Source organism: Delphinus delphis, chromosome 17 (genome assembly GCF_949987515.2).
Source record: "Delphinus delphis chromosome 17, mDelDel1.2, whole genome shotgun sequence".
Classification (NCBI taxonomy): Eukaryota; Metazoa; Chordata; class Mammalia; order Artiodactyla; family Delphinidae; genus Delphinus; species Delphinus delphis.
In genome coordinates, this window is record NC_082699.1 from 69,864,943 (window position 1) to 69,884,650 (window position 19,708).

Below are 19,708 nucleotides of genomic sequence, written 5' to 3' on the forward strand. Positions count from 1 at the left end.
CCTAGAAGGAGGTGGCTCATGTATATCCCAAAGGCTTCGTCAAAGTGACACAAGCTGGTCCTTGAAAAATGAGAGCTGCTCTTCATCAGACGGACACAGGGGAGGAAGTGAATGACAGGCTCAGGGACCAGGCAGACCCGAGTTACGGAGGTGTGACACTGCATGGAACAATCTGAGCAGCACACAGTTGAGCCTGGCTGGGAGCACGGTGTGGGTGCGAGACAGTGAGACCACAGAGAGGTCAACAGGGATTCCATCACGAAGGGCTGTGGGCATGGTGACCTGACGCTACTAAGCCAGGTTTTGAGGGAATCCTCTGGGATTTTCTCCCATAGTTAACTGTTAAACTAGCATGGGTAGACTAGACAACCTTTAAGCAGCTTCTCCCAATCAGGACACTTAGACTTCATGATTACGGTTTTATGATCTTAAAGTAATAAGCATGCGAGTTTCCTACCACTAGTGATACCGTGGCCTTCAGTTTCTCCTAGGAAGTCCCTCGTATACTCACTCTCCTCCCAGTAATAAGGACTGTTCTTCCTCCACACTGTTTCCAGTTGCTACCTTCTCGCTGATGGAAAATGCCTATCAAGCAGGAGTGTAGTTTTCCTTGTTACTACGTCCATACAAGAGTAGTAAGTCAAGGAGAAAAGTCAAGTATGGCAAGATCACTAGTCTTACTTCCTTGTTACTACATCCATACAAGAGTAAGTCAAGGAGAAAAGTCAAGTATGGCAAGATCACTAGTCTTACTGCACTTAGCAAGATTTTAAAAGCAATTAAAATGATAGAAAAGAAAAACACCCAGCCCTGCCCTAAAAGAAGGAAAAAATATGTAATGTGTATATACATTCCATTAAAATACACATGGGGAAATCTCTAGAAGCCTAAAAACAAAACACCAGTAAACCAAGCCACACTTAGAAAAATGAAAGCTGATTTTTATTTTATCAACAGCCATTCTTTAAACATGAACATGCATACGTAATATTCTACGCACACATCACAGTTTTTAACATTAGTTAATAAAGGTTAAACACACAACATACATCCTTACAAAAAAAGTCAAAATGCAAACTTAAAACTTTAAACAAAAGTCTTACTAATTTAAAAAAAGTTTGTGTTGGGTACCATTTGTACAACACAGTTAATTTAAACATTTTCATTTTGGCTGCACATGAAAAAAGCGGCAGTAGAAAATAAAGTCATTGAGGGTTTTTAAATAGCAGAATAGGCAGTTTTGCCATGCAGGAGAAGCAATATTAAATATTAGTTTTCAAAAAAAATCCACATTTAAAAATATTTAGTTCAAGTCACAGAATTTTTCTCAGTAGAGACCCCAATGCAATGCATAATTAGCTGCCTTAGATGGCCTGTTTGAAAGGACAACATCCCTTCAGAGTATAACTTTACTGATTTTGGCACAGAAAAGAAGTCTTAAGAACAAGAATATGATTAAAAAAGAGGGAGAGGAACAGAGGAAAGAAATAAAAAGCAAGAGTAAATGAGATAGTAATTGCAATCACTAAAAACTGTGCATTCTCAGTCACTGCAGAATACTGTCTTCTGTCTACAGCAGGTGCTTATTCCAGAGCTGTTATTGCAGCATGGATTTAATCTGCTTGGAGGTAGTCTCATCATTCAAATGTTTTGTTGTGTACCTAAAAGGGAAAAACATCAATTTCAGGGAGTGAGAAAACAAACAAACATAACCTGCATCAGGTTCTATAATTATGGTAAGAGATGCAACTGGCCAGGCAATCTTCTCTCACAAAATTATGCCTTTTCATTCCAGCTTTAACCCTATTCAGGTCCTGCTAGCTTATGCTCCTCTCACCTTTTAAACAGAATATCCAATGCCTGTTTAACTTATTTAGAACTACCTTGTTGAAACTACCTGGTTAAATTGTAAAGTAACTTCTCACTCAGAGGAAAATAATTGCTGTCCTATATCAGGGGTTGGCAAATTAGAGCCCGTGGATCAGATCCAACCCACCACCTATTTTTGTAGGGCCTGTGAGCTAAGCATATTTTTACATTTTTAAATGGTTGGGAGAAAAAGTCAAAAAATAGTATTTCATGTTAACGTAGAAATTACACGAATTTCAAATTTCAGTGTTTATAACATTTTACTCTAACAGAGCCATGCTGATTCACTTAAGTACTGTCTATGGTTACCTTCTTGCTACAACGGCAGAGCTGAATAGCTCTGACAGACAACACATGGTCTAAAAAGCCTAAAATACTTGCTTATTCTTTGGTCCTTTACAAAAAAAAGTTTGCCAACCCCTGTTCTATTCTGTATTTAAGACAGTTCAACTATTTCAGTTCTGTCATATCCCAAAATGTTTCAATTCTCTAAGTGCCTTATTTCCAGGCAGATGTGCTTTGTTTTAAATATGTAAATGCAAATTAAGAACCTAAAAAAAGAATCACTAGGAGTGACTATTATTTTACGAGAAGATTCACCATAGGATTCTTTTTAATGGCAGAAATTCAATCAGCAGGCCTGCTGTGTGTCAGGCACCGTTCCAGGAGCTTACCACCTAGCAGAGGGAGAAAGATGATAATACACTACCCCTACAGAAGGGGTATTAGGAGCAAAGGAGGAAAGTACTGGTGGGGCCTCAGAGACAAAGAAAGACCAGGTCACGCAGACACTACAGGCCGTAGTGAAGAGTTTCGAGATTATTCTGAGGTTAATGAAAGCCAGCGGAGAATGCTGAGCAAGGGGGTGATGTGCGGTTCTTCTCCAGTTGCTGAGGGAGAAGCGCAGGGAGAAGGAACAGCAGGGGACCAGCCGGGGGCTGGGAAGGCCCAGCGACCCAGGCTTGCACCGCGTTAGGAGCGATGCCTGAACGGGGGGCACATTTTGGACATAATTCACACAGAACTTTAATGCTGGATCAGTCAACCTGGTTCACAAGCATTTCACATATCTTTAAGAAATGTATCTCTTTAAGGAGATACACATGGATGGTCTCTCTGTGTTAAAGAAATTTAAACTCAATTCTCATCAGGTTCATTTCAAATCAATTTAAAAACTGAAGAAAGTACCTCAACTCAAGTAAATCCTTAGAGAGGTAAAGAGACAAATATGTGCTTCAGTAAGTCTGTGATATACTCTACAATTTTACTCAGAGGTCACCTCCATACTGTTCTCGTATTACAGAACAAGACACCAGCCTGGCACATAACAGGTACTCAATTAATATCTGTGGAAGGAAGACAAGCAGCTAAGCAGCCAGCCTGAAATAAAACTCTATAAGGGAGAAGTTTTACACTAAGCGGTAGGTGATGTAGCAAAGACTTAACCTTTCTGTTTTATTTCCCAAGTGCAGATAACATATATATCGCTATACATCATCCTACTGATGTCAGGAAATAAGAATTTTCAACATCCATTCCTTCATTTCTGTTGTTTCCATCTCCTTTACACAGCTGCACAGTGGAAACAGCCAAGTAACAGGCACGACAAAATGTCAAGCGCAGAGTAAAGCATGACTACTCAGCAGTGGACTGTGCCCGTGCGGGAGTGCTGAGCGCCTTCCTCTCTACCCAGATATGAGCTCTCGCTCCCCCCGAGGGATGTGATCACAAGCTTCAGCAGTTCTCAGAGCCTCCTGGACAGAGCCAATCCAGAGGCATGTCGCATCATCATCACACTCTTATCAAGAAAAGGCCAATGGCATCTAACATAAATGAAAATAATGTATGAACACGTACGGTATTATTTTACTTTATGCATAAACACGAGGTCCTTTTCCAAGTGCATATGACTTTTCTACTGAAGAAAAGCAACTATTATTTACCTTTCTTTTTAAACTTAATGAAGAAGGCAATTGTCTAGCACTGAACCTAACTCCCAGCTCTAGCTTTCATTTTCTGTCTCTTTTTTAATCAAAGGCACTTGGTTCCATTTCCCCACCTGTAAAATGCAGACATGGCTCATTGCTTTCTCTTAAGCACATAGTATAAGCTGGTGGGAACTGTATCATTACCACAGAAAAGCACCCAAAATAGGCAACGTGTATATATATGCAACTACACTCCTATTTGAAACTTGGCTCTGAGGAAAATGATGGAGTGAGCATCTCTAATAAATAAGCTACTCACTAAAAGAAAATAATGCAGCAAAAAAGTGTTCCATTTTGTAGAGGCAGAACTAACAGCACTTGCACAGCACTTTGGGAATTCCAAAATGCTTTCTTAACAGTATCTTCTTTGCTCTGAGTGAAGCATATTAAGCGTTAGGTTGGTTTAGTCTGAGCAGTGTTTCTCAAAGTTTCAGCATTATCTACAACAGACAGGGTGTTTATCAAATGAGGTGCCTGAGCCCCACCCCAGACGTAATGAAGAGACTCTGTGGAGGCGGTAACCTGGGAATCTGCATGTCCCTTTCCATCCAGATAATTCCAAAGTACACTGAAGTTCAGTCTCATGGTACACCTAAGGCTCAATGATGTAGCATCAAGTATATGGGATTTCAAGAATAAAATCCTGAATTTGAAAATAGATTCCAATGCTTATTATTAGCTATATAATCTTTAAGCCTCTCAAGAGCTTAAGGTAACTACTGCATGATGCAGATACCCCCAACACCCCATGCCCACCACCTACCTCACTAAGCTGTGGTAAAGATTCAATAAAGCCACAGACATGAAATTGCATTGTAAACGTACAGTGACATAAAAATGCTACTAATTATAACCACTACTACATAGCAGCAAGTATACTGATAAACTTTACAAAACCTCCCAGGTGAAAATTAAGAGCCAGAGACAGAATATGTGTTTCACTATGAATAAAAACAGTTCAAGAGTTCTCTCTGCAACAACCTTTTCTTTTCTGATTTCCATTATACGTTTGGAAAGAAAACTGAAAACTGACAGGCGGCTCTCGCCTCAGTGGTGCTTCTCCTCCTCTTTCCCTCAGACACAGATCACCGTGTGGCAGACTTCGGCACCCTTTCACTCACCGCCACTGGCCTCCTTTGCCTTACACCAAACTACTTTTACACTTTGAAAAATACAAGTAAACTCTGAGTTTTTAAATTAATGTTTGAAGCACAGTCCCTTCAGGGTAAAGAAATATGTAATACTAAAACCTCTTAGACCTCTATTACCGCTTACTTTTTTTTTTTTTTTTTTTTTTTTGCGGTACGAGGGCCTCTCAATGTTGTGGCCTCTCCCGTTGCGGAGCACAGGCTCCGGACGCGCAGGCTCAGCGGCCATGGCTCACGGGCCCAGCCGCTCCGTGGCATGTGGGATCTTCCCGGACCGGGGCACGAACCTGTGTCCCCTGCATCGGCAGGTGGACTCTCAACCACTGCGCCACCAGGGAAGCCCCACCTCTTACTTTAAAAAAAATGTCCTGTCACTTGCTGGCTTTGGAAGAGTCTAACCAATCAGAAAGGGCCTGGGAGAAAAATCAGGCTGACTGGGACACAGGGAGTCCTCAGAAAGGGACCAAGCAGGAAAGATTCACACAACCATAAATACTGGTAAAACCAATGAGCAATCTCCGGAGTAAAAACTTAAGGTTTTTGATAGGCTTACGGTTGAAATAATTTGACATTATAAGAATTTTGTTGTTGTTGTTATATTCGTTCCTTAAGCGTTTGGTGTTCACTTAGAATACATCTCCTTTATTCAGCAGTCACTGCTTGTAGAATACTCTTCATCATCTTAATAAAATAATTTCATGGTTCCACTCAGCTGAAATACACATCCTAGATTTTGCTTTATGACTTACCAGGTGACGAAGTATCCAAAAGGAATAACAATCTGTTTTGCTCACAAAACATGTGGGGAATATAATACTAAGTTGGAAATCATTTTATTCTATTATGTGAACTACAATGCACTGCAGTGAAAAGCAAAGATGGCCTATGACCTCAAAAAGTCACTAAATGAATATTTCTGCATTCGTATAATTTTTGTGTTCAAACACAAACTAATCAAGTAACAAGCAAATCATCTTTTTATGTTAAGGAAGTTATACTACCAATTAAATATCTGTAGTCAAGATATTATAATGTGCTGACATTTTCATTTAAAAATATTACAGGATTCTTAGGAGCTTCAGTAACTAAATCAAGTAAGTCTAAGCTGAGAAGACATCAAATAATGACTACTTTATTTTCATTTTAAGACATATTATAAGAAATGCACAAAAATAATAGAGATCTGTATTATGAACATAGCAATGTAATTATACTACATTAAGGGAAAAGAGTCAGTTATTAAACAGATTGTATGGTATTATTTTGTAAAAAGATAACTATTATATAGAGCTATGACTATATACAAGTGTTTAAAAAAGAAAAACTCTGGAAGGATATATACCAAAATGTTAATAGTGGTTTATTTCAAAATAGTGAGGTTTCATTATTTCCTTCTTTTTCTTTAAATTTTCCTGTTTTCTGAATTTTATTTACAATTATTTTCATTAAAAAACAAAAAATACGCAATCCTCGCTTCAAGGGGGGCAAAAAGTGAAAGCCAAACTCTTTAGCAAAGAAATGAAGCTGCTATTTTCATTTACACATACACACACACACACACACTTATTATAAAAATATTGTTACCAATATCTGAAAGCAAGATTACCAATAAGCAAAATGAGATCTTCACATTTCTAACATTTATATTCATGTGTTATTCATATTTTGAAGCATTTTCTTAATACATTTGTTCTATACATCTATACCTTTACATGTATACACACCTGAGAGCATTGAGAAGACCTTCTACACTATTAGGAGGCTGGTCCTTAAGAACTTTGATACAACCTTTCATCTAAGTAAAAAAGGAAACGGAAAAGGTAAAACATCGATTTTTCATCTAACATTCATTCTCAAAATAGTTAATACTTAAACCAGCTCCATAACTATGCACTCATGAGAAAGTACACACTAGAAATGTCAAAATAATTATTCTTAGAATAGGGGAAAAAAATCTACCTAAGTGTTATTTTCAGTTTGTCAATCAAACAAAACTTTTTGGGAATCAAATCAGACAAACTGAAGCACCACCCACACTAATGGGAAAACTAAGGGTTTACTAAAGGGAGGACTTCCTGGAAAAGGTGTTGAGTAGCCTTTTAAAGGACAGAATGGACACACTTGTAAGGCAAAAAGACACCTTCCAGGTAGACGAACCCCACAACAAAAGTAATAAAGTTCATCACATGCAGAGGACAATATTTTGCAGGGCCGAGATGACTCATCACACAGGGGAGTTTACAGAGGGCCTCGAAAGGCAGAAGGACTCATTTGGAACTGACAGGGATGGCAGGGACTCATTACAGGCTATTTTGAAAGGGAACAACTCAATGAAAATGACCTGTAAGGAAGATGAGCCTGATTATCGTGAAAAAGCATAACACAGTAGAAATACCACAGGCTTTGGAAGCCATGGAGATGTGGGTTTGGAATCCATGTACCATTCACTAGCAATTATATTACAAACCTCTCTAAACTTTACTTCTCTGCTAGCACAGGGAAAATAGCACCTATATCCTAAGAGTATTTTCAGAGTTAAATGAGAGAACAAATGTTAAAATTCCTGGGACACAGTAATCACTCAATAAATGTTGACTTAGTTCTCTTTACACAGAATAGATATGAGCGAAGGCAAGAAGACTGCCTAGTCATCAGTAGTCTACATGTGAAATGCAAAGAGCCTGAAGCCAGCTGTCAAAGGGTAACTGGAAGACAACTCTCAGTAAACTACAGGCTATAACTTTTATGAACCAGGTGTGAGAGCGAGGAGAGAACTTACGAAGCAGAGAAGCCCAGGCTACAGCCACAAAGCACTATGACTGGGAGGAGGAGGGAAAGATGCAGTCCTCAACTTTTTGCACTGAGGCACCTCGACTGGCTTTTAATATACATTTGTAAGTAAATCATTTAAAATGGGCTTTGGCCAAAGGAATGAAAGGATACAATAAAAAAAATTTGTCTGATTATTTATTTACATATATTGCCAAATATGCAGAAGTATCACTTATCAGTACTGAGGAGATACTTTAAAAGACAGTACAGTTATCCTTCATTCATTCTATTCCATCTCTATATAGGCTATAAGAAATACCGCAAGAGAGAGGAAACCAAAATCCACTATTATCACAAACTATAAAAATAAATTCTGTGACAGAGTGCAGCTTGCCAGCTCTTTAAATAAAAACCTATGGTTTCCACTTACGGAAATTATTGGTAATTATATAAAACAAATATAACTTACATCAATTTTTGAAGTTTTGGCAAATGCTCCCACTGGATGTACGTGGTCATAGAGTATTATGACGCCTACCATTACCCTCAGGCAGAATGACACTGTTTCTTCATTTGTAAATCTGCTTCTGTATTCCCTGGAGGATAGAAAAGATATGGATGGATGAGGCACGTCATAAACTCATGAGCTGACTGATGCTCAAAGTTGTATTCTATTGATATCTAAAAGGGACGCTAAGCTTATAGCCCCACCTTCTCTGCAATGAGATTCCCAGAGAAATGACGGGGGTGGAGCAGTTATCACTTACATATTCTGGTCTCTATATGCACGTTGGTATATTACCCCTTCTGCTTAGCGGAGATGAGACAATTTTAGAGAAATCAAAAGTGGCCCAGGGACTTCCCTGGTGGCACAGTGGTTGAGAATCCGCCTGCCAATGCAGGGGACACGGGTTTGATCCCTGGTCCGGGAAGATCCCACATGCCGCGGAGCAACTAAGTCCATGCGCTACAACTACTGAGCCTGCGCTCTAGAGCCCTCGAGCCACAACTACTGAGCCCACGTGCTGCAACTACTGAAGCCTGCACGCCTAGAGCCAGTGTTCTGCAACAAGTGAAGCCACCACAATGAGAAGCCCGCGCATTGTGACAAAGAGTAGCCCCCGCTCGCCATAACTAGAGAAAAGCCCGTGTGCAGTAACGAAGACCCAACGCAGCCAAAAACAAATAAAAATTTAAATAATTTATTTTTTAAAAAAAAGTGGCCCGAAGTAAAAGTTCAGGGATGGGTGCTCTGAAAGGCTGTCACCAGCAATATGATGAAAAAGCCACTAGCTTAACAGAGAAAGTACATTTGCTATTTAGGGGCTAAGCTGATATAAACACATTATTGTGTTTACTGGATTTTAATTTCCTAAGATTCAATTATATTCTTCTCTCAAATGGGAAAAAGGAAATAGCACTTTTGTCTACATAAAAGGCAGCATGGCATAACAGAAAGAGTCCAGAAGCAGAATGGAGACATCCAAGCACATGCGTGAGGTCAGCTCCTGTGCATCAGTCCCTTCATTTCCCAGGACCTTACTCCCCTAAACGAGAATGATGATAATATGATGATTAGCAGCTGCCCTCTTACTTCATAAAGTTTTCCAATAAGATGAGTATATAATAGTGCTTTGGAAAATAAAAAGCTCCACAAAAACTAAAGTTATCTAGTAAAACCATATATTATTCAGGAACACAGGAGGAATTCTTTCTGCCTGCTGACAGGAAAATCCAGACAGAAAACACTGTGGTACATGTTACAAATGGCTTGAGAGAGAGGAGAAACCCAGAAGAGAATTTAGGTGAGTGTTGGGTTTAAAAAAATAAAGAAGACTGAGACCTAATATTGGGAGAAAGGGATAAGTAGAACAACTCTAGCCCTCTAGGAAAAAAGGGCAAAGTTCTCTATGAAAAGGGAACGATAGTGTTTATGAGAGGCATAACCAGACGCGCTTTTAAGCTCTTCCCCTACTCCCGAAAAAGCACCAAAAAATCACTATTCTGAAGAGTCTGACTGGTCTGACACACCTGAAAATCAAATGAACTTTATATGTTTAACTAGAACTTACATTAAGCTGTCAAATTATTTTAGTTTTGTTCATACGTTAGCATTACGTACTTGGGATATACTTAATTTCCACCTTCCAAATACAACTTATTCACATCTGGACAATCATTTCAACAGGACTGTTCAAGTGAAAAAGATCAGTGAATACTCACGGTGTTTCAAGCATGACTCTGCACACACTAGCCATGGTGCTTAGACAATCTGTGGTATTTTCTATTGGTAAATTTTTATTCTGTAAAAGTGTACGGAGAACAAAAAAAGTAAGAGTGACAGTTATTACTCAAGAAAAATTTAAAATCTAGCAAAACATGAAAAATTAGCAACTTTAAAATTTGGTCCCTACTCTTAATTTTGTTAAAAAATGCACTAGATTCTAGGTACTGTTCTAAGCTCTGAGGATACAGCTATGAGCAAAACAGCTAAAAGCCTCCTTTCTCCCAAGAAGCCCTTACATTCTAGAGCTGAGTGGGAACAACCACAATACGCAGACAAGGCCTCATAGCCACAAGGTACTTGGATCTGATGCTACAAGTACTGGGAAGTCACTGGAAACATTTTAAGCAGAGGAAGGGAATGTGGTTTATGTCTTAAGAAGATTACTTGGCTGCTCTTTGGAGAAAGGACTGCAGTGGGTCAAGAGTGGAAGAAGTAAGAACAGTCAGAGCAGGAATGCAGAAATGCAAGTGAAAAGTGGTGCGCTGACCTGGAGAGGTAGCTAGAGGTAGCAAAGGGTTAAGTTTTCAGATTCAGGGTATATCTTGTAAGAAGAGCCAATAAGACTGCCTTGCCTGATGGAGTGGATGTAGGGGGTGAGATAAAGGAAGCAATTCAGGATGATAATCCTTAAGTTATCTGCTTGCACAGTGTTACTGTTAGTTGAGATAGGGAAAACTGGAGAAAAGGCGGGATTGGGAAAAACAATCAAGACTTCGGTTTGGTCATGGTACTACTGAGGTGTGGCTTATACATCCAAAGGGCGACTGCAAACAGGCGGTAGATGTGCACACATGGGCCTCAGGGAAGAGGACCAGACCCCGTGCACAAACTGCATCTCAGTCTATCAGCTTAGATGGTCTTTAAAGTCATGGTCTCGCTCAGATCATCCTATCTTCAGACAGGCAGAAGAGTAACAATGCTTACCTCTGATACAAATTTTGTTGTGGCATCACTTAAGGTTTTCAGCATTGGGGTTGCCTCAGCATAAAACAAAGACATTCGATTTGCCAATTCATTATTTACTTCATTTTCTCCTTCTGCCTGTGTGGAAAATAAAGACACTTGATATCAGTTCATAAGTTATTAAATAATATTATGAAAGAGCCTAGGCAGGGTGCCCATCTAATGCTTGTTAAATTAATCTAATAAATACTCTTATATTTTAGACCCTCAAATGCACACAATACTTAAATACTCTTTAAAAATAAAAAGATTGAAAATAATATTAAGCCATCTTAAAAAAGATTAACTTTTAAAAAATATTTTAAATGATATTAAGCAATTAAATAAAACCTTGATGGGCTGCCTACTGTATACAAGGGATCATCCTAAATGCTATGGAGGATGGGACGATGCCTAGGACATCATACCTGCCTCTATTAGGAGCACGTAAGTACCCACACAGCAGCCACGATAACATGCTAAGAGACAAGGGATGAAAGAGGGGGGAAGGGGAAAACTAAGTTAGCCTGGAAGAAACTAAGCTGGACTCATGGGAGAGTTTTTTTGCAGGTGATGATGGGCAGGCACACAAGGTACTCCAACCAGTCAGGCGGAAGAGCATGCTTTCAAATGCTTGGTAGAGTGTAAGTCAATGTAGTCAGTGTAATAAGGGACAGCAACTACTGAAAGAAGGGCTGGAAAGCAAAGCTGGGGTAGGACTAAATCCGAGCTTAAGTGAAATCCTAGTTTAAGGTCATATTTTTCTTCTATATGTAATGGGGAGCCACTTACAGGGTCAAAAGAAAGGAATAACAATTCAGTCAATCTTCTAAATAAATTTAACTAATGATAGTGGGCAGATTGTACCAAAAAGAGACTGTATGTCAGAAAATACGTTCTACAGCTATTATAGAATGGTTGCCAAAAAGAAAGTGGGTATTAGGCTCTCAACTGGGATAGAAGTACAAAGAGATGGAAAGGGGGGCAGTGAAGAGATGTGAGAGAGATGTCACTTGACAACGACTGGATTTACCTATAATTATTGAGAGCAAAAGACGTACAAAGATGATTTCAATGCCTTTGCCCTTGATGCATGGCAGGATGGCTATAATAGAGGATTGGGTGATTTTATTTTATTTTATTTTACATGGTGAGTATGAAAAAGACAGATGATAAGGTCAGCCTCACAGAAGAAACCAGTCTATGCAAAACCAAACTAATGCATATACCAGAGGCTTCATGGAAAAGAAATCTTTCTTCCAATCCAGGCCTGTCTTAGAGCAACTACTTCATAAAATATTTATTCAATGGTCTCCTTTGGTTGTTTTTTCTTTTAACCTCTTACGCCACTTATCACTCCTTATAATCTTATATAGTATTTCTTTATTAAACTATCTACTTGAGGCCAGGCCTGACCCTAGGAATTTTCTATTTTTCATACCAATTAGCACAATATATTGATAGGTCCTCAAAATATCTAGAGAAAAAGAGAGTATTTTCTTCATATTTAAGGTTTTACTTATGGCATTTGACATCCTGGAGAAAAGGGTACTAAACAGCTTAAAATGAGGAGAAGTCAAGATGCTAACAAACCAGAAGAGATGCTATGCTAGCCAAGCAACAGGCACAGAAGCCATTTCTCACACAGCCATGTCAGACACGGACATGCTCGACGTCCAGGACCTCACTTTCCCGTCCTGCCAGTGTTAATATTTCTCTGTCCCTGGTCAATTTCTCCCCAGGACTCTTCCATTCTAAGAATATGGGGAACAAATAACTCATAACCACTAATTCACACAATTTTTGTGCAGTTAAAATGAGAATACAAAGAGAAATTTTTAAGTATCAACGTTATATAGGCAAAAAGCAATTTTACTGGATTAGTTATGGAATCAGGGCCTGGGTGGAAAAATGGGTAAAAACAATATGGTTTGCTACATTTTGCTCTTTCTTCCCACAGCTGTGGATGCCCATAATTACTAACTTTACTACTAGCTTTAGCTTTACCTGAATGAATGAATGCATGAGCAAAAGATTAAACTGAACAAATTGAGAGCTGAATTATTATTACCACCCTGTAATTCAAAGCATTAACTTACTGGAACATTATTAATCCTCATACGACTCAATGTTCTTCTATAATAGCTGAAATCATTCTGTATGGCAGGATTTGTCATCTAAAGAAGATATTTATGAAAGAAAAAGGTATTATTTACTAAATATAGTACACAAATTAAGCGAAAGATCTACTAGTTATAATTAGTTAAGTAACATTCCCTAATTTGTAATATCATCTTAAGAACTAAAACCATTATCATCCAATATGACTATCTGCACTTAAGTTACATAACACCGTATTCAGTCACTACTGAACACAGAAGACCATGCACACTGTTTTTCAGTCAGTCAGTATACTTTCTTTCTTTCTTTTCATTAATTTCAGGTAATATACTAAAAGTCTGTTTACCAAAAATGATATTACCAAATAAACAAAAAGGAATGTGTAGGCACTTATTTTGGGTTATTACAATAAAGTATATATATGGTCAACAGGGCAATCTTCAAACAGACTAAAACTTTACATACAAATCATTTGTGCTCAAAGTATTAATAAAAGAGAATAATTGTCTATGATACACCGTTGATAAAAAGCTGCAGTTAGGAATCCAGCTCTTCCACTTTCTAGACAAGATACCTGAGGCGCTGAAAAGTCAAAGGACCTGCTTCATAATTGGTTACTGTGCCGGAGCCTAAAGTGGAACTAAGGTCTCCTGACATGGAATTTAGTGCTTCTTTCTTTACACTCTCACTCCTTCCAGCAAAAAGGACATTTATAGGTAGGTAGGTAGGTAGGTGGAAGGAGGGTGGTGAGAAAGAGAGAGGGAGGGAGATGGGTGAGAGAAAGAAAAAGTATCTTAACATTTTTATATAGAAGAATGTTGAAAAAAGTGGGGATGAGCAGAAAAAATATATTAGAAAAAGCCAATATTGTTGTTTCAGAGATGATTTTTAAAATGAAGTTAAATGAAAACTGATGGACTTCCCTGGTGGTCCAGTGGTTAAGAATCCGCCTGCCAATGCAGGGGACACGGGTTCAATCCCTGGTCCAGGAAGATCCCACATGCTGCGGAGCAACTAAGCCCGTGTGCCACAACTACTGAGCCTGTGTTCTAGAGCCTGCGAGCTGTAACTAGTGAGCCCGCGAGCCACAACTAATGAAGCCCACGTGCCTAGAGCCTGTGCTCCACAACAAGAGAAGCCACTGCAATGAGAAGCTCGCGCATCACAATGAATAGCCCCTGTTCGCCGCAACTAGAGAAAGCCTGTGCGCAGCTATGAAGACACAGTGCGGCCAAAAAATAAATAAGTAAAATAAATTAAAAAATGAAAACTGAATATTGGGTAATTTGCTGTTTGCTATGTATATACCAAAAGGCCTGGGTAAGTGTTAAATCGGCATTTTTGCTAAGGACCAGCAGGCATTTAAACACATTTTGAAAAGGTCTCCAGGCATCTCCTCCTAGTGCTCCTTGAAAGACTCCTGATTTCCGTAACAGTGAGGACCAGCAGAACAATCCTACCTTGAGTTCATCAAACCGGAGTGTAAAATGAAGAATTTCTGCAAACTGTTTAGCAAGAGCCTGCTCTCGCTCTAGATGCTGGGTAGGAGAATACGGGGTACTTGTCAAGGCTCCCAGAAGACCTCTTAATGCTGCTTCTAAAGAAAAAAAGATTAAAATGTTGTTTGTACCTGATATTTGTTTATTAAAACGTGAGCGATTTTTAAATGTTTTGACTTCAATTCCCATAAAAGTAAGGTCTCTTTAAAAGCCAGATTCTAAACGTAACACTCAAACTGAATACTGTTTACTAGAATAGAAACCCTGAAGTGACTAACTCAATTTCTGTAAACACAAATTCAAAATCATGTGGACTGTGAATGAGATACCAGGATCAAAGGACAAATTTTATATTATTTTCACATTCTACTGTGTTGATTTTTATGAAATGGTAACTGTTACTACAGCTGAGCAACTTCTTCCGGGGCACTGTGGCCACAGGGACAGATCGGCACACGGGTGTGAATGAATTACCAACTTCACATACTTTGAATATACTGTTTATTTATAAACACAAACTGCTTTCTTTCAGTTACTAAAGGAAACCAAATATTTGGTTTAATAATTAGCTCTCTGAGTGTTTTAGAACTTGGTATCTCAGGACCATAATATAAATATTCTAATTTATTATATAAATAAAACCGTTCCTTTGAAACAACCGCTACTTTTGGAATGCCAGACGCAGCAGCTTATTTTATATTCCATTTAAAAATGGAAATACTGATTGCACTTCAAAAAAAAATCACAGAAATCAAACTATTTCAGTTACAAATTACAGAATCAGAAAACAATGGTAGATCCTATTCAGAGAAAACAAGAGCTTACAGAGTTAGATGGTCATCTGATGTTTATGAATAAATGTTAGAATAAATATTTATTAGTGATAACAAGTTTATGTCAGATCATCAACCTTTCATTTAAAAAATACCAATTCTACCGTTTATGAAGACCCAATTATGAACCAACATTCATACTTATGCATTTAACCTAGTCTGTCATTTAACTTTCACCATCAACTGTGACATCGGCATTACAGATGGATAAACTGAGTTTCAGAGGTTAGACCCCCAAGGGTATAGCTCATAAATGCCAGGTGTTTCTGATTTCACAGCCCTATTTTTTCCACCATAATAAACTGTTTCTCACAAAAAGCGACATTCTAACTAGCCTTCTGCAACCTTATAAAAGATTAATTTACTGATCAGTACCAACAGTAAGTACTCCTTATGTGTCTATTATATGGCAGGTACTGAGCTAGACACTATTTGTAATCCACACAGTAACTCCAAATGTCAGCTACTATCCTTTTCTTTATGTAAGTCAGAAAATGTATTGATGGTCTAACATGTGCCAGGCACTGGGGAAAGATGAAGATGGACATGCCCTAGGCCCACACAGCGCCTAATTATACAGAGAAGTGAGACAACTTACTACAGCTGGGATGTGTGTTAAGAAGGAGAAGGGCACAGCACCGTGGAAAGGTATAAAAACGGGACCTTACCTTGTTCAAGACTCAGGAAAAGACCTCCCTGAATACATGACATCTGGGCTGAGACTGGACTGTGCACTAAGAATGAGCAGGGGTTTGCCAATAGGGCAGGGAGCCAGATCCTGAACTGAGAAGAGCGTGACACGGTAGAGAAACCTACAACAACCAGTACAGGGGAAGGGAGAGGCAAGAAGGAGAGGAACCTAAGACTAAAACAACACGAGGACCATATTAATAAGCACCCTGGCCATGTCATCATAATGTCCCTGGAGAAACTATTTAAGCAGGGTAGTGACATCATCAGATTAGCATTTAATAACTCCACTTCATCTGCAGTGTGGAGAACACACTGTGGGAGTATGGATGGCTTCTAGAGGTGCAAGAGTGGATGTGAGGATCAATTAAAAGGAAAAAACTTTTGGCTCTTTTGAAAAATGGCTTACTTCTCCCATTACTCATCTCATGTGTCAGCATTAATATAAGTGGAAAACAAAGTTTGAGAGATGTGAGAACAGGAAAAACCATTTTAAAAACAAAAACAAAAAACTCCAATACTGTTACAAGCTGTTAAAGAAAAAAGAAATTCTCATTTCCTGGATTTGATCCAGCCTCAGGGTGAAGTCCAGCATCTACAGTGCTCACCGCTCTGGGGAATGGGAGACACTCCTCAGCCCCACACTGAGGGGTGAGTCAGGTCATGGCTGACCTGAGATGGCCAATGACCGGGGAGAACTTCTGTCCGTGAAAGAGAAACTCAAAATGATAAGGCTGCTTACTTGTCTTTGAAGCAGCTAGATCAGCCCGGGGCCCTCTGCTGATACAAGACAGTCCTACTAGACTACAGTGCCCTGCGACAAGAGGGGAATCAGAGAGAGAGGATCTCAGAAGGTGGCTCCGGTCTCTGGCTGAGTTAGAAAGAAAGGGAGGTCAAAGAACAGATGATGTAGGGATTGGTCTCTCTGATGAAGCTCCTGAAACAAAATGATGTGGTTATGACTCTTACAAAAGGTAGACGGCAAGGAGGAAAGTACTGGACTACTTAAGCCCTAAATTCTGGAAAGCATTAGCTGGTAAACCAGTGCAGAAGCCAAAGCTATGTAAGAAGGCTGCAAGGAAGAGACTGAATGGAGAAATAATGACAGATCAGTCCACAAAGTAGATCCAGAAGGGGAAACAACGGATGACTAGGAAGAGAAGGCTCCTTTACAGACAAGAGCCATATATTCGCACCTACTGCCAACCAACCACTATCAAAGAGCAGTCTTTGAATCCCCAGAAGAGAACCCAAAGGATGTGGAGTGCAGGGGATCCGAAACAGCCAAGAGGTAATACCACCATTGTGGGCACTTCAGAACCTTTTGAACACATTTTGATAAATTTAGCCCAGTGAAAAGGAGTCAACACGTTGGCTAGACTCATCACTATGACCCCTGGAGGTGGCCCCAATAAGCCCCTGGAACAGGAAGACTGAGGAGACACAAAGCAGTTTATGTACTGTCTGGCCACAAAACCTTTGCTCAGATAGCTGCCTCCACTGGGAAGGCCTCAGATTGAAACAAGCAAGTACAGGATGTTTCCCGTGCCAGCAAGGTTAAACCGTGTTGGCAAAGCTCAGTGTCTTCCGAATTAGTCAAGTGGTCCCTTCCCTGTCCCTCTATAAATATGCAAACCAGCATGGGATCACGGTCCCTCTTCTGGAGTACACCCCATGGTTTATCTGTAGTGCTTGAACCAAGCAACCTTCTTGGAATTCTGAAGGCCCATGTGCATCTTCACAGTTGTGCGGTATTCTGTGTGCTGTTTGTGGTGTTTATCCTCATCTCTGGCTCAACAGGGAGGTAGGAAGAAAAGAGACAACAGAGGTTAAGTGGACTTAAAGCAGAGGGTTCAACTGACTGGAGGTCCAGATAGGATACTGAAGCTCAGAGAATTTAAATGATGTAGCCAAGGCCACACAGCTAATAACTGCAAACAGAGGAATTCAAACACAGGCCATCATGCCTTGAAAGCCTAAAATCCATTATTATTGCTTCTCCTGTATATCCGACACATATTTGATATATCAGATGTACGTACTCATTTATCTATCACTTGCTCACTCAGTCAACATTGAGTTCCTATCACATGGAAGCAAAGACATGTACCCTGTCAGCAAGGAAACTGGAAACATTATAAACCAGGTTATTGGCCGAGAGATGAGGAGTAAACCACCAGATCTTAAATTTGTACTTTGTTCATACCTTTACAGAAGCCCTAGACTACACAATGAAGGTTCAAGGCTCCCACATGACAGAATAAAAAACTGATAGCTTTCTGCTATTACCTGTGTTACTATATCCTCTGCTGAAACGGAACCCAGCTCCTGTGCCGAAACACACAACACTAACCTGATGTAATTCCAGTAGTTAAAATATGAGAAAATACGTAAGCCTGATGGGTTTGGTCTATTTTATAATTACTCTTTTTTTTTTTTTACTGGCAAATGCTAAGAAACCAAGATGAACTTGAGTAGGACCTGAGCGGCATCTAAAGCCATTTAACTTCGAAAGCGTCTAGGAACGAGCAGCACAGCAAAACCCTAAATAAGTCGTGAAGATAACTAAAATGGAAAGACCTAGGCTCTCTGAGGTTACAAAGCTACAGACTACGTAGATACTTGACTGAAAGAACTGACTGTCATGCTCGAGGAAAATAATTTATAATTCTTATTTCTAGTAAGAAAAGGACAATTTAGGGCTTCGCTGGTGGCGCAGTGGTTGAGAGTCCGCCTGCCGATGCAGGGGACACGGGCCCCAGTCCGGGAAGATCCCACGTGCCGCGGAGCGGCTGGGCCCGTGAGCCATGGCCGCTGAGCCTGCACGTCCGGAGCCTGTGCTCCGCAACGGGAGAGGCCACAACAGTGAGAGGCCCGCAAAAAAAAAAAAGGACAATTTACACAAACACTTCTATCTCAACTATTATTTGTCTTTGCATTTAACAGTGTATACTGCATCTAAGGAAAAATAGCAATTCTCTTACTTTTTAAAAAATATGCGCTTTTTAAAAAAAAACCAGAACTTCACAGGACTTCCCTGCTGGCACAGTGGTTAAGAATCCGCCTGCCAATGCAGGGGACACGGGTTCGAGCCCTGGTACGGGAAGATCCCATATGCCACAGAGCAATTAAGCCCGTGTGCCACAACTACTGAGCCCTCGCTCTAGAGCCCATGAGCCACAACTACCGAGCCTGCACGCGGCAACTACTGAAGCCCGCATGCCTAGATCTCGTGCTCCGCAACAAGAGAAACCACCGCAATGAGAAGCCCACGCACCGAAATGAAGAGTAGCTGTGGCTCACCACAACTAGAGAAAGCCTGCACAGCAACGAAAACCCAACGCAGCCAAAAATAAATAAATAAATATTTAAAAAATAAAAAGCTCAAATTAAAAAAAATAATAATAGAACTTCAACTTTGAAGCAGAGGTTGTAAACACAAATGGCCAAGTAGCTAATATAAAGAGAGCAAGATATAAAAAACCAGGATGCAGTAGAGACCCACTGCAAACTAGAAAGTACATGCCCTAACTACTGGACACAGAGTCAGTTTGCCACT

General features: G+C 39.7%; 1 protein-coding gene across 6 annotated transcripts in view; it reads right to left on the reverse strand.

The window, feature by feature from the left end:
- Positions 1 to 920: 920 nt before the first annotated feature.
- Positions 921 to 19,708, reverse strand: part of CYRIB (CYFIP related Rac1 interactor B) — a 153,850-nt gene continuing 135,062 nt past the window's right edge. For all 6 annotated transcript variants that reach the window (XM_059995199.1, XM_059995196.1, XM_059995195.1 and 3 more), the window contains 7 exons: positions 14,588 to 14,724; positions 13,106 to 13,183; positions 10,989 to 11,105; positions 10,001 to 10,080; positions 8,247 to 8,373; positions 6,730 to 6,800; positions 921 to 1,661 (listed from right to left, as the gene is read on the reverse strand). In XM_059995199.1, the coding sequence (XP_059851182.1) occupies positions 1,598 to 1,661; positions 6,730 to 6,800; positions 8,247 to 8,373; positions 10,001 to 10,080; positions 10,989 to 11,105; positions 13,106 to 13,183; positions 14,588 to 14,724 (674 nt within the window). In that variant the 3' untranslated portion in view covers positions 921 to 1,597. The remainder of the gene's footprint in view (positions 1,662 to 6,729; positions 6,801 to 8,246; positions 8,374 to 10,000; positions 10,081 to 10,988; positions 11,106 to 13,105; positions 13,184 to 14,587; positions 14,725 to 19,708) is intronic.